At 46.0% G+C, this 15,987-nt stretch overlaps 1 protein-coding gene across 1 annotated transcript in view; it reads right to left on the reverse strand.

Annotated features, from left to right (window-relative positions):
* The window catches only part of MDN1 (midasin AAA ATPase 1), a 172,173-nt gene extending 157,003 nt beyond the window's left edge, over positions 1-15,170 (reverse strand). The window contains exon 1 of the mRNA XM_065400340.1: positions 14,974-15,170. Coding sequence (XP_065256412.1) covers positions 14,974-15,072 — 99 coding nt within the window. The 5' untranslated portion in view covers positions 15,073-15,170. The remainder of the gene's footprint in view (positions 1-14,973) is intronic.
* Positions 15,171-15,987: the final 817 nt, after the last annotated feature.

Consider the following 15,987-nt stretch of genomic DNA (forward strand, 5'->3'; position numbering starts at 1 on the left):
TGATAAGAAGACAGAAAATATCATAATGCCTTTACATAAATCTATGGTACACCCACACACTGAATACGGCATGCAGTTCTGATGTCCCCATTTCAAAAAAAAGATATAGTAGAATTGGAAAAGGTACAGAAAAGATAAGCAAAAATGATTAGGGGTATACAACAGATTCCATGCAAGCAGAGATTAAAAAGATTGGGACTGTTCATCTTAGAAAAGAGATGACTAAAAGGGGATATGTTAGAGGTCTACAAAATTATGAATGGTATGCAGAAAGTGAATAGGGAAGTGTTATTTACCCCTTCACATAACAAAAGAAATAGGGGTCACCTCATGAAATAGGCAGCAGGTTTAAAAACAAACATAAGCAAGTACTTCTTCACTCAATGTAGTCAACTTGTGAGCTCATTGCCAAGGGATGTCCTGAAGGTCAAAAGTATAACTGGGTTCAAAAAAGAAGTAGATACATTCATGTAGGATAGGTCCACCATCTGATATTTGCCAAGATGATCGGAGAAGCAACCTCATGCTCGTGTCCCTAAACCACCAAACGCCAGAACTGCATATGGAACTGGCCACTGTCAGAGACAGGATACTAGGCAAGATGGACCACTGGTCTGACCCAGGATGGCCGTTCTTATGTTCTTTAAATGCCAGATATACAGATGCTTAAACATAAGAGAAACAGAATATGATCCAAACAGTAAAACAGTCTCTAATTACCCAGCTATTGTACATCAATATCTGTAGTGTAAGCAATTTCACAAGAACAAGCAATGTTTTAATCAATGCATAGTCCTATAGGACATATAAATCTGCTTCTCATAGCTCACACTGACACTGGGAATGTTCTTGTTCTATAAAAAGATCATAACTTAAGTATGATCTCAGGACATATGGAGGTCTTAATAGTTTCACATATGATGCTACTAATAAGAGGGGATTTTTACTAAAAGGTGGCTGTAGAAAGTTATACTTCCATGTCAAAAATATTACTTCTCCTGTGAGCGGGCAAGTGAAATCGTTTTTCATAATCATGGTAATTGGTAGAAAGAAGGTTCTGTACCTTAACTGGTAAATCTTTCCCAACAGTTTGGAAAGCTGTTTTAAATCAGAATCATAAAGGACAGCTCCACACTTCCCCTAGGAAGCCAACGTACACACATATATATAAACGTGAAGGTGACACTAAACAGCACAGCTACGATTGAGCATTAAGGTCCAAAGCAAGGTGACAGACTACTAAAGCCAGCAACAGGTGAGTGACACACGGCCCTTTGTCTCTTTTCCATCCAGCACAGAGAGCATGTTTACCAAATGCACTGTTCAGAGGATACTGGCTTAAACTGAGTCACTCGGAAGACATAAGTATTGAGCAAAAGGATCAAAGTACCTGGGACTGGTCAAGTTTTGAGGGGGCAGAAGAGGTCAGAGCAGCAGGGTTCCAGGCCTCACTGCTAGGCATTGGACTGACTTATTACTGGGATACCAGGCCTCCAGGCCTGAGTGGTGGGAAGGGCCTTTTTGATAACTGACGCAAGGGCTCTGAAACACCTCCCCAAAGGAGAACAGGAAGAGTCCTTCTCTGCTCAGATCATGCTAGCAAGTTCACCTCTTCAATCCATTCCTCATAGAAACAAAGTGGGGGGGGAGGAGGAAGGGAGGTTAAAAAAAAAAAAAAAAAAAGGCACCATGGTCCAGAATAGGCACAAGCTTCTAGCAGGATGGAGACTGGCCTCTTCATTTTATACAGAGCCACTGTGTGATATATCACATGTAGAGCACCTAGTTACTAAAATCAAAGGCATTTCAGAAAGGCCCATAGATAGAAATTATGGTCTCCCCATCTGAGATACAATCAAATATAGGTCATATTTAGACAATACGTTTTGGTCCTGTTAATTGACCACCAGTTCATTTGAGTTAACACACACCTTTTTAAATGCTAACCTAGACACTCCACAAATGTGTGTGGTTTGGTTTAAACATTTGTGTTCTGAAACAAACATCTGTGGAGTGTCTAGGTTACCATTAAAAAATATGCTATTTTAAATTAACTGATAATCATTTAACTCAAGTTAAAACAGAAGCACAAACTATAGTCTAGACTTACCCTTAGGGTTACAGTAGGAAGAGGCTGAGTTTGAGGCCTTGGCTACACTTGCAGATGTACAGCGCTGTGAGTTAAACCTGACTTCGTACAGCTGAGTAGGGAAAGCACTGCAGTCTGTCCACACTGACAGCTGCCCAGCGCACTGTCGTGGCCACATTTGCGGCAATTGCAGCGCTATTGGGAGCGGTGCACTATGGGCAGCTATCCCACAGAGCACCTTTTCCCATTCTGGCGCCGTGGGTTGTGGGAAGGGGGCGTGGGTGCGGGGGATTCTGGGTCCTGTCCCAATGCCCCGTGATGCATCACTTCGCATCCCAGAAATCCCTTTGTTTCTGTCCACCTTTGGCACCACCTTTCAACGGTTTCTGTGCAACGCGATCTGTCTGCGGGAAATGGAGTCCAAACTGCTGAGGCGTATGCTGACGAGTCTTGCCAGCACGTCACGTTTGGCTGTCGAACTATTCCTTAAGATCCAAAGTGACAGTGAGAGTGAGGGTGAGGAGTCCGACGATGCTATCGAGCCGCGTAACGCGTACGACACGAAATTGCTTGTGGCATTCTCGGACATGCTCAGCACCGTGGAACGCCGCTTTTGGGCTCGGGAAACAAGCACCGAGTGGTGGGATCACATCGTCATGGAAGTCTGGGATGACGAGCAGTGGCTGCAGAACTTTCGGATGAGAAAAACCACTTTCATGGGACTGTGTGAGGGGCTTGCCCCCACCCTGCGGCGCAAGGACACGAGATTGAGAGCTGCCCTGCCAGTGGAGAAGCGGGTGGCTATTGCAATCTGGAAGCTGGCAACTCCAGACAGCTATCGGTCGGTCGCAAACCAGTTTGGAGTGGGAAAGTCGACCGTTGGAATCGTGTTGATGCAAGTTTGCAAGGCCATTAATCGCATCCTACTCAGAAGAACCGTGACTCTGGGTAACGTGCAGGAAATAGTGGATGGCTTTGCACAAATGGGGTTCCCTAACTGTGGAGGGGCGACAGATGGGATGCACATTCCTATTCCGGCACCACCCCACCTAGGATCCGAGTACGTTAATCGGAAGGGGTATTTCTCTATGGTTCTCCAGGCGCTTGTGGATCACCGTGGGCGTTTCATTGACATTAACACAGGCTGGCCCGGAAAGGTGCATGACGCACGCATCTTTCGGAACACTTGGCTGTTCAGGAAGATGCAGGCCGGGACTTTTTTCCCAGAGCGGAAGATCACGGTAGGGGAAGTTGAAATGCCCATTGTGATCCTTGGAGATCCCGCTTGCCCGTTAATGCCGTGGCTCATGAAACTCTACACAGGGAGCCTTGACAGCAGCAAGGAACAGTTCAACTACAGGCTGAGGCGGTGCCGAATGACTGTGGAGTGTGCCTTTGGCCGTTTAAAGGGCCGCTGGCGATCTCTGTATGGGAAGCTGGACTTGGCCGAAAACAGCATCCCCGCGGTTATATCCACGTGCTGTGCCCTCCATAATATTTGTGAAGGGAAAGGTGAAAGCTTCACTCAGGCATGGACCTCCGAGGTTCAACACCTGAAGGCTGAATTTGCACAGCCAGAGAGCAGGGCTATTACAGGGGCCCAGGGCGGGGCTGCAAGGATTAGGGATGCCTTGAGGGAGCAATTTGAAGCTGAAAACCAGCAGTAGTATCTGGTGCCCTGCACAGGAGTGAAGTGCAGTAGTTCCAATCTTTAGGAATCAGTGTCTGCTAAGCAGACTTGCAGTGCCTGTTTATTTCCTGGGCTAAGGAGTCTTTTACTTTATGCAATAATAAAGAATGTTTTCAAAGCCAAAGAATCCATTTATTGAAAAGAAAAAAAAATTATTGAAAAGAAACAAGGGGGTGGAGTGGGGAACAGTACAATCACAGATTCGCGTGTGTCCTGTCTGGTGTGCTGTGCAATGAGTACTGCACTTCAGGACAGCTATACTGCATGGTGATGGGGGTTGAGTGCAGAGGTTAAGGGTCATGATTTTCAGGGCTGGGTGGTGAAGATACTGGTGTTGGAGGCAGCGGGTGGCGTGAAGAACACAGAAGTTGGGGAAAGTGGGTTGGAGGTGACAGTGGGGCACAACGGAAAGAGTTTTGGGACAAAGGCTGTGGGGGGGGGGGGCTGGCGTTTGCGGTACTGCTCCTCTTTCTGCATGGCTACCAGCTCCTGGATAGCGTCTGCTTGGCGCTCCAGGATGCTTATGAGCCTATCAGTGCTTTGCCGCCGGTGCGCTGCGTTTTCCTGGCGGATCCTGCTTTCTCTCCCCCTCCAGTTCTGTGCTTTCTCATTCTCTTTAATAGATTGCCGCATCACTTCTTGCAGCATGTCTTCTTTGCTTTTTCGCGGTCTCTTCCTGAGTCTTTGCAGTCTCTGAGCAGGCGATAAGAGGGACGGCTGAGGTCTCAAGGTTGATGCAGCTGTATAGGCAAAATGCAACATTTAACAGAGGCAGCATTGTTTATACCAGACAGAGTAATGATTCCCCCCGCACTTGAGGAGTAGAAAACACACAGGGTCTACACAATAGCATAATTTTCCCGTCCGAAACAGAGCACACATATCCTACGGGAGCCTCAAAATGGTGAGTAAGGGGGACTGATTGTTGGCTCTCCCCAAGGCACAGAAAGAGGACAGTGCAGCCCTGAAACAGATTCAGGGGGCACCTACACTGAACACTGTCCCAACATTTTCCACAGGAGTTCATCCTGGACGATATCTCGCTGCTGAGGGTGACCTGGGAAGCAAGGGAGGGTCTTCTACTGCAATGCGGCTTCCACCCTGGCCCATATGCAGCTTGCCTGTGTGCAGCAATGGTCCCCCCGCCCCTCGCGGCACAATGGCACAGACACGTTAGCCTGGCTGGGACAAGGACCACGGTGGCTCTCCCGATAAACCTGCGCAAGCGCACTGCACACATTCTGGATGAGACATTCGAGGAGATTACCGAGGCCGATTACCGCAATGTGATAAACCACAACAATGCACTATTCCGCATCTAGGCATGCATGCCTAATCCTCCTCTCCCAAAGAGCCCGCACTGAAAAAATTCCTTCCCGAAAAAAAAAACCGCTTACCGGGAACCTGCTCTTCGGTTTGTCCTCCACCAAGTACCGGCCGCTGCGACTGGCTACCTTCCTTCCACCTGGCTCGAGAAGAGCTCCTGGCTGCATGGCTCCAGGGATTCCGGGGTGTCTCCATCCAGCCCACCACCATCACTCCCGTTTTCCTCCTCCTCCTCCCCCCACACCGGCTCTGAAGTGTCCATGGTGGTGCTCGGAGTGGAGGTGGGGTTAACCCCAAGTATCGCACCCAGCTCTTTGTAGAATTGGCAGGTCACGGGGGGAGCACCAGAGCGGCCGTTTGCGTCGCGGGCTTTGCGGTAGGCACTCCGCAGCTCCTTCACTTTAATCCTGCGCTGCAGGGCGTCCCGGTCATGGCCCCTTTCCATCATGTCCTTTGATACCTTCCCGAAGGTATCGTATTTCCTACGGCTGGAGCGCAGCTGGGACTGTACAGCTTCCTCCCCACAAACACTGATGAGGTCCAGCAACTCACCATTGCTCCATGCTGGGGCTCGCTTGGCGCGTGGAGGCATGGTCACCTGGAAAGATTCACTGATAGCACTCCACGCCACGTCAGGCTGAGCAAACAGGAAGGTTTTTTTTAAAATTCCCGGGGAATGTAAAGGGTGGGTCACATGGTTGGTTACCTGAGGCCAGGCCAGTAGAGTTTGAACTGATGACCAGAGTGGCTAGAACAGGCATTGTGGGATACTGCGGAATAATTCTGGAGGCCATTCACAGCGCATTGGGCGGCCACACTGGCGCTGCAGCGGCAGCGCAATACTCACTATTCCTCTCGGAGAGGTGGAGTACATGCAGCGCTGCAACCACGGAGATACAGCGCTGCAAATGTCTTGCCAGTGTGGACGGGGAGTGAGTTACAGCGCTGGGGGAGCCTTTACAGCACTGTAACTCGCAAGTGTAGCCAAGGCCTGAGTTAAGTTAGCCAACCTACGCTAAGCTGGACCTGAAATTGACCTTTTTCCTAATGTAGATATAGGGTAACATCTTTAGCTAGTCACGTTCTAAGCTCAAGACTGATAAAATAAGCTGAGGTGTTAACCTGCATACCTATGGAAGAGGTAGAGTTCAGATCAGGCTTAGCTAGCATGTGTCAACTAAGGCTTTGTCTCCACTAGCACTTTTGTCAGTCAGGGGTGTGAAAAAAACACCCTCCAGACCAACGTAAGTTTCACCAACAAAAGCATCAGTGTGGACAGCGCTATGTCAGCAGGAGATGCTCTCCTGACAACGTAGCTACCGTCACTCATTGGGGGTAGTTTAATTATGCTGGCAAGAGAGTTCTCTCCCACCAGCATACAGCGGCTACCCAGGAGACCTTACAACGGTGCAGCTGCAGCGGTACAGCTGTAAGGTCAGTAGTGTAGACATAGCCTAAACCTGGCCTAGACTCAACCACATTTCCTAATCAAGACAAACCTATAGAGAACAAAGAGTACATCTACTGCCTTGGAACAGGCAACTTCCTGATAGTCTATTGCCTATTTAATATTAGGACAAAGACTGGGGAGGATAACAGTCCCACCTAAACTAATATCAAGGATAACAGATAACATGGTCACTCCTGTGGGCTAGATACAAATGCAACAACTGCCGTTTTCTAGCTGTAAAGGCTTGTGCCTAATTTAAACTAATCACAAGTCTACTGGAAAGGAGAGGGTCAGGGGATGAAGAAGCATAACTGCACCGAGGGCAGATGAAAATAATCTTCAGTTGCCTTCATACGAGGAAGGATTGACAGCCAAATTGCGCTCCTAGCAGTTTTATGTAAAACACTATTTCCTTGTTCTAAATGTTTTGTGCAGTGTGAAGTTGTGTCATTTAATTTGAATGCTAGACTTTCATTTGACCTGGAGATTCAATTGCAGGTTTGTGTTGTCCCACATGAAAAGAGAACATGTGCACACTGCTCATTCTGTTTGCGTACAGATCCCATATTGTCCTGAGGTGAAGGGCATTAAGATGAATGGTGGGCAAGTTAAGTATCAGAAGTTTATTTCCAATGTAGAGTTTGATTTGGAAAGCATCGGCAGACTAGGTTCATAACACCAGAGAGCAGCAATCACAAGACAATCTGATGTTATGATAATACGTATAATAAATTGTTAGAGATATTTCTCTCCCAATTCTGAACATATATCTAGCAAGTTATTTTTATTTCTGTACTGAAGGTTAGCACATGCATGTCATGGTAGCTCACCATATTTGATCCTTTTAAAAAAAGGATCATTAATTTTTTTGTGACTAAAGTTTTAGTGGCTTTACAGGTGGTAGCTACAGCCATCTGCAAAGTCAGACAGAACCACTCCTGTCTCACATACACACCTCCCTCTTGCATCGTACATGGGAAAAAGCTAAATACTACCAAGAAATGGGCAAAAAGAGTGAGATAAAACAATATGCACAACTACAACCAGGCAGTACCCTGAATGGTATGTGTAAACACAAGGCTTGTTAGAGCCCAGTAAAGACCAAATATCTTCAGATTGCTAGTGTTTAAAGAGACTGTTGCAAACCACACATCTCAGGGATGGAGGTTTTTTTCTCCTCTGCAGGAGCAGCTTCTTTATTAATAGAATCACTCACAGAAGCCACAGCCGAGCCAGAGAGGCAGAAAGAGCTCAGCACTGAGCATAAATCTTTTCTACATGTTATGTGATTGCATATCTGGTAGCTAAATCTTTTTGTTTGTTTTAAAGCTTAACATTTTAAGGAGGCAGTTTGCCCCAGCTGTTAGGGCACTGGACTGGGTCTCCGGAAGCATAGGGTCTATTCTTGCTCTGCTTTGGCTTGCTGGGTGACCTTGGGGGAGTCAGTTCACCTCTCTGTTCTTCAGTTTCCTCATCTGTGAAGGGAGTAACGACAATAACTCATTGGTAAAAATGATTGAGAGCTGCAAATTATTATTTTACTAAAAGATCCCTCAATTCACATACATCTGAGAAGTGAAAGTCATAATGCAAGATAACAAGCTAGTATAAGCTTAAAGTAATCCAAAAGAATCAACCAATTTGAGAACCAGAATCTAGTGTCCCCGATGTCCCTTAAGACTCTCTCAAATGTTCTCCTACTTGCTGCTTAAGCCAAAACTAAATAGAGAAACTGCACAAAGACTCAGAACTTTCAATTCAAGTTGCTCAGTTCACAGAGTGATGAAAGACATGGAGAAAAAAGGAAGGATGTTGTGTTACCCTCCTGCTTGTAGTTTAACCTTCACATTTCTGAACTGTAGCCACAGAAACCACACTGCCACAAGGAGCCAAAACTACTTTCTCTAATAAAACCAGCATTTGAGACTGCACCCATGAAAATGCAATGTTCTGATTCAAGAGAGTCTGAAGTCCAAATATTTACTGCACATTAAGGACAATAGAAAATGTATGTCAGTTGTGACAGTAACTTTTCCTATATGGTATGAACATTCAGGCTGAGTATTTTATTGTGGCAGGTGCTCAAATACTGGTGATAATGCCTATTATGCTAATTTACTTTTACATTGCTACTGGACCAGGCTGTATGTAAACATTACTAGAACAATTAAGTTTGATTTTTTTTTTAAACACAGAAATTGAAGATACATTTTTACATGGATGCAGCACAACTCTGGGTCTACACTTAAAAAAGTTATATCGGCTTAGCTATATCGATCACTAGGTATGGAAAAAAAATGAAGAAGCAGCTATATTGACAGAACTGCGCTGCTCTCAACCTATCTAATATCATTCGAGAAGGTGGTGTTCCTACAGGCAAACAGAAAAATTCTTCATTTGGTGGTAGGCTGCATCTACACAAGGGGGCTGTGCCAGCAGAGACTCTGTAGTGCAGACATAGCCTTAATAGGTAAGGCTAGTGCTTGTGAAAGATATCCCCTTGACACCAATGAAAACTGAAATCCTCTATTCACAGAGTAAATATGGCATGACTAGCAGCAGTGAAAAGTTCCCCCTACCTTTCCTTACCAGCCTTTCTTGAACCTACTCTAGCTAAAGCAGTGGTTCCGAAACTGGGGTTCGTGAACCCCTGGGTGTTCGCAAAATGTTACAGGGGGTTCTCGGGAAACAAGTCCCTAATGGTGGACAGAGCTGTCCCTAGGGACCCCGGGCAGCACGGGGCCAGCAGCCCAGAGCCCCTGGATTTCCAAGAGCTAAGCAGATCAAAGCAAGCCTATCTATCACACTGAGGAGATTTAAACTTCAAGCCTCCTTATAAGAAATGGAAAAGGAGGTGGATATTTTTTGCTGTTTTTAAAATGAAATAGGCAGCTAGTGTTGTTTTTAAAATTATTATGAAGAACAAGTTTAAGCTTTGTTGTAACGTGCGTTGTTTGCCTGGACTGCTCAAGACCTGAATGCTTGTGTAGGAGGAACTTTGAGTTGACTTCTTAAATACCTTCCTGCTGTTTCACATCTGATACTCCTTGATGAAACATAGGAACCTTGTCTTATAACAGGCTTATTCAAAGTGATACAAGCTACGAAAGTGAGATCTTGGAAGAGTGTTGCCGTTTTCATAATGTAATAAAAATACTGTAATGATAAATAATTAATAATAAATAGTGTGTAATAATCATGTCATAAAAACAAATTGTGTATTTCCAAGATCACTGCTTTTATAATTTATACTCAGGTAAAGGAGAAAATCCCTGGAAATATTCATTTTTAGGAGGGGTTTCGCGAGACTTGACATTTTCGTGAAAGAGGTTCACAGGTTGTCAAAGTCTGGGAACCACTGAGCTAGAGAAATGGTGGGAAGGGTCATTCTGTTGCCATGACAATTCAATCCTTGGCTTCTCACAGAGTTGCCAACAAGGGTGCCAATTGTGAGGGTGCTGCATGATATGGATCCCCCACAAACAATAACTGTACTAAGCCAAACTCATTTCATCTAGTCCAAATAAATACCTACAACATTCATTCACTAGTGTCCTTCTTAGTGTATGCACCACGTGCCTGTAACCACACTAATACCTTTCATTTTAGACTCAAATTAATTGCTGCCCCCCACAAACATGGGGTTTGCTTGCATTACCCAGAAATGCCAGGTCAGGAAATTAAGATTGGTTGAAATTTTGGCATGATTATTTTTCTTTAGCCGAGACACTATTTATACGACTCATTTAAGCACGAACAGCAAAATCCCTTATAACCAGAGGGAGAAGCTTTAAACACTTATTTAAAATGAATCCCAAAAGCAGGATTCTCTTCCCCAAATTACTCCTGGGGGAATTCTGTGACAAAATTTTAAAAATTCTGCACACAGTATTTTAAAATTCAGCAAAATTCTGCATATTTTACTTGTCAAAACAAGACAGTATAATCACTTCAGTTTCAATTATTTTAGTAATTTATTTCAAAATACCTGTCAACAAGTATGTCAACAGTATAGACAGCAGCAAAAAAAGATTCCCCCAGGAGCAGAGAATTTAAAAAACCCCTATGACAACCCAGTTCCAGTTGGGCGGTACTAGAGGGGGCTGTGTGGATCCCCCAGAGCCCAGACTCCTGCACTTCCATTCCCCCAGAGCCCAGCTGCAGGTTACCTCCCAGCCCAGATACCAGCACCCCCAGAGGCTTTATTCCCCTCAGATTCTTTACTGTCCTGCCAGGAGACGTGGTGCGGTGCAGCCCTGCCATTCCTCACCCTTTGCCAGAGCTGGGTCTCGCAGGCCCTCTCCCATCCCTGGGAGAATGAAGATCAAGCAGACTGTGCAGCCTCCAGCCAAGCCAGGTTGGGTGCTCTGCTCACTGAGAGCTGGGCTCTGCAGAGTCCAGCGGCCCCTGGTGGTGGCCAGCAGCTCTGCCGCACCAATTCTGCAGGGGAAATGGGGAATTCTGCAAATTTCTGCATTGTGCAGTGGCGCAGAATTCCCCCAGGAGTACCAAATAGATTTTGGACAAGTCCCTTTGACAATGATTTATGAAATACTAAAGGGACGAGGAGAAGGGAGCCAAACAAGAGTATTGAAGTTGCAGAACGATACAAGACATAATATATTTAGCAAATTAAAATGATGAACAGAACGGATGGCTGGAGAGGATTGCTGTTGAGTGGCCTAAGCCTAATGATAAGGCACTAAGTTCTCGGAAACTGAAGGTTCAAAGCCTGGCAATACCACCACCGTCTTTCATCTCGCCAAAAGAATTAACTACTAATCCACCAGGGTTCTACCACTGGCCCCTGACCTATAATCCATCTTTCTATCAGTTTCCAGCAAGCAAGAGTAATAAAATTGAAGCTCACCTTCTCCTAAAGCTACAGGGAAGGGGAAGGACATTCTCTCTCCCAGGTCTCATACTATTTCACTGGCCTCCTGGCTGCAGTCAGAGAGAGATGGACTGCTCTGCCTCTTCCTGCTACTCTACCCTTCCCCGCTTCCATTTTTCAGGTCTTTCTTCCTCATGAATAACTTCAATGTCTTATTCCACTGCTTCTCATCTGTCAGATTCAGCTCCCAAATGTATCATTCTGACAGTCTTGTCAATTTCCTACAACATATGACTTGGCAGCTGAAGTTTTTGACTTTGTTAAGAGGAAACTGGTTTGATGAGAATGACTCTGAACTATGTCAGCTCTTGAACTCACTGCATACTTTTGCTCCAAGCCTACAAAGCAGATAAAGTTCAGCTGCCAGAACGGCTGCATATCATTGAGCAAATCAGATAGTTCAGATCAAACTTCGGCATATGATAAAGCAATGGCGGAAAACAAAGTGTCGGAATTATAACCGATAGCAGACCGCAAGCACACCAAAAACTTTTTTCCTGGTCTCCATGCTGTGTATGGCCCCAGGTGAAACAGGATAACCCTTGTACGCACTCTGGATGGCAATCAACTTTTAATTGACAAAAAAGAAATGCTTGATGGACGGGACATTTGAGTTTACTTCTCAACTACCCTTCAGATATCCCTGAGGAAGCAATGAATGCTCTTCTACAACACCCTTTAGAAGAAGGGCCTGCACCAGCCCCTACCTCATACAAGACTATAGTCAAGCAGATGTCACAAGGGAAATCACCTGAATAGATGCCATTCCAGCAGAGCTGTACAAGCAGGCTGGCTACTATATTGCAAGGCACCTTACAAGACTCTTCCATATTATATGGGAACAAGAGTCAGTACCACAGGATTTCAAGGATGTCAACATTGTTCACCTTTATCCGTTTGCCCTATCACCCTTAAGGCTTTTGATTCTGTTAATCGTGAGGGACTCCGGAAAGTTTTGTTCATCTTTGGATGCCGTGCAAAGTTTATTTCTGTCATTTGGTCCTTTCATAATGGGACACTGGTCAGAGTGGTGGAAAATGGCAAGATATCGGACTCCTGTCACTAATGGCCCCAAACAAGGCTCTGTGCTCACTCCCATAATCTTTTCCATCCTTTTTTTGGCTATGCTTAAGCATGCATTTCATAATACTGACAGAAGTATTTATTCAGTTCTGCACCAATGGGAAATTGTTTAATCTGCAACACTTCTGTGCTCACACAAAAGTGGCAGCTTTACTTATTATTTACTTTTTACTTTTATTTGTTGATGACTGTGCACTAGTTGTTCACTAGATTAATGACATTCAATTTATAACTGATCACTTCGTTCATGCAGTTAATTGCTTTGGTTTCACAATAAGTCTAAAAAAAACTGAAATACTGTATGAACCTGTGCAGGGAGATGTGCATGTCTACCCATTTATTAAGATCAATAACACTCCTCTCAACACTCCTCTTGTTACCTAGAGAACTAAGGAGAGCTCTGCATTTGGGAAGTTGCCACACCACCTACAGAATGATAAGGGCACCGAAATAAGTGATAATCAAAATATCTATCGGGCAGTTGTGCTAACGACACTTCTGTATGGTTGTGAGACATGAACAACACATTGCCCCATTCCAGGAAACTCAATCAGTCCCATTTGCCTTCGGTCTGTTTGAAGGGTCAAATAGTGGATCAAGATTCCTAATACCAAAATCCTCAATTGTTGACAGATGTCCTGCACTCAAAGCATGGTCATAATGGCTCAGCTGCATTGGTCTGGGCACCTTATTTGTATGGCTGACTCAAGAACACCCAAGGCCATAATTTATGGTCAGTTAAAACAAGGCAGTCATTCTCATGGTGGCTGGTACAACTGATATAAAGATACATTGAAGTCAAACCTGAAAACATGTGAGGTCGAGCCCAGTAACTGGGAAGCAGCAACCCATGACAGAGCAAGGTGGTGGCATGTTTGTCATGTTACCATTAACTATTTTGAAGCAATATGCATCAACACCTTATGCAAAAAAAGTAAACAGCACAAAGCAAGAAGACAACAGTCTGCAATAGTCACGGACAATTACTCAGTTTCATGTGCAATCATGTTTGCAGTTCTTGCATCCATCTGATCTCCCACATACATGTTCACTTATAGTGTTGGCTAAATACTTGCGCGTCAATTTCACTGTCCTCCTACTAGTGCTTGAGAAAACTGTAACCACCAATGACTAGCACTGTCTAAAAATAAATAAGACTGCAAATCATAGATTCACAGTAGGAAGGTTTTTCCTAACTGTAGCAGAGAAAAATCATTTTGAAATAAAAGTGTACACCCTGAAAAAGTTTGATGGTTTAGCCTCCCTCACCCTCAGACATCAGGAACATTTCCTACTAGGCACTCAAATGGAAAAGTGTAGTTTGAGAGGTGTGTGTGTGTGTGTGTGTGTGTGTGTGTGTGTGTGTGTGTGTGTGTGTGTGTGTGTGTGTGTGTGTGTGTGTGTGTGTGTGTGTGTGTGTGTGTGTGTGTGTGTGTGTGTATATATATATGCTGTTTAAGTGCTTTGAAACTTCGGTCACAAAAGATACTAGAATACATAGTTTTCCCACTTTTATATCCTCTTCCAACACCTTCCAACTGAAGACCTCCAAATGTTTCACAGACATAAATGAATTAGACCTCAACATCCCACAATGTAGATAAGTAACCCTACTTTTTAACTAAAGAAACTAAAGCACACAGAAGTCAAAGATCCTCTCCAGATCACACAGCAAGTGGTAAAGCTAAGAATAGAACTTCCTGTCCTTTACTTACTAGACCATACTCCCTCTAATATTTACAGAGAAGAGAGTGAGAGAAAAATACATCCTGAAGTGTAGGGGACTGAAGCGGAGAAACTGAGGCCCAGATCCTCAAAGGTATTTCAATACCTAGCTCCCTCTAGCTCTCACTGTAGGGTAGATTCATCTCCATAGGCCTGGAAGACAGTGGAGGTTAAAACCAAGAAGGAACAGTTTATTGTCGATGGGGATATAGTACAGACGTGTCGGAAGGGGAGCTCCCATGGATCCAACTATAGAGGCCAGAAGAAAAAAAGATCTATCAGAGCAGTAGAAAAGATGTTTTGTCCTTTCCCCATTACGGATACACCTGGGTGAGCAGATAGGGCTGGACAAGCATTGCAGGGTGAGAGCCAGCAGGAAACAAAGATGGAGGGGCGATGGGGGTGCGTGGTGTTCTCTGCACAGGGTGCAGTTGTCCGTTGCTCTCCGTGGCAGACGCTGGGAAGGGAGGGAGGGAGATGGACGGCAGGCGGGGGGAGGGGAGGTCGTGTCTTTGGGGAGGTCAGTTCTGGCGAAGCAGACGAGGGGTGGGGGTGTTTCAGAAGGGGGGGCTCCCTTCTTCTCCTCCCCAGCCCCACAGCGATAGCTGGATGACGCAGCAGGCGGGAGCGGGGGGAGACGCGGGCTAGGAGGGCTGCCCAGGGAGCTGCCCCGTGCCCCCAGGAGCTGCACTGGCGCTGCGCGGCCACTCGCTCACCTGCTTGGCCAGGAACCTGCCCAGCTCGCTGCTGCTCTTCTCGTTCCGCTGCGCCACCAGCTGCAGCGGGCCGGCTAGGCGGAGCCGCAAGGCCTCCATCCCCCGCTGCGAGCTCCGGGGTCTCTCGTGGAGCGGGGAGGGGCGCGCGTCCCTTTGGAAGCTCCGATACACCGCGACACGTGGGGGACAAGAAGAAACGCGCAGCTCGCGCTAGACAGGCTTCCGTTTCTGGCAAAACGTCACCAACCAGCGCCGTTGAGAGAAAGGAAGTAGCCTCGGGTCCCCAGCCGCGGGGCCGGTGGAAAATTACGTGTCCCAGCATGCAACACTCCCTCGTGAGCCGAGCGGCCACTCAGAAGATCGAGCGCTGCATGCTAGGATCTGTAGTTTTCCAAGGGGCTCAACGGGAGCAGCAGTTCTATTTATAGCAACGGGAGCTGGGGCGAGTCTTACCCTGTCCCTTCTCTGTGATCACGGAAGCTACTGCTCTGTTCTGCCCGGGTTCAGCGTTCAGAGCTCGGTCCTGGCAGGTGCCAAGGCACTAAGTATGACACTGCAGCTACATGGGCAGCGAGGAGACAGCAGGTGTAGAGACGAACAGGTCGGGCTCGGGGAGAAGGGCGACGAGGTAACTAGAACACGATCATGTTTTGATACTGACTAGCTGCGCATGAACTGTAGCTGTCTCTTTGCGTGTTGGCAGTGATCTGTAAACACCAGGGCACAACAGAGACTGGTGGGGGAATCTGGATGAGAAGGAGGCAGCCTTACAATGTTTTCAAGGAGTTTAGACATTGATTCACTGACAGCAGGATCGGGGCCTCCTATTTTACACTCTGATCCTACGATAGGATCCATTTATGCCCACACCGAGTCGATTTACTTTCACTGAATAAGGGCCTCAAGCTGCAAATGGTTTCAGAGTGGTGCTTCATGACGGAGACCTTGTCCAGCTCACTGTACCCAACACGCCGCTGGAGGGGACGGTGGTGAAAAACGAATAATGTCATTTGA

The sequence above is a fragment of the Emys orbicularis genome, chromosome 3 (genome assembly GCF_028017835.1).
Source record: "Emys orbicularis isolate rEmyOrb1 chromosome 3, rEmyOrb1.hap1, whole genome shotgun sequence".
In the NCBI taxonomy this organism is placed as follows: Eukaryota; Metazoa; Chordata; order Testudines; family Emydidae; genus Emys; species Emys orbicularis.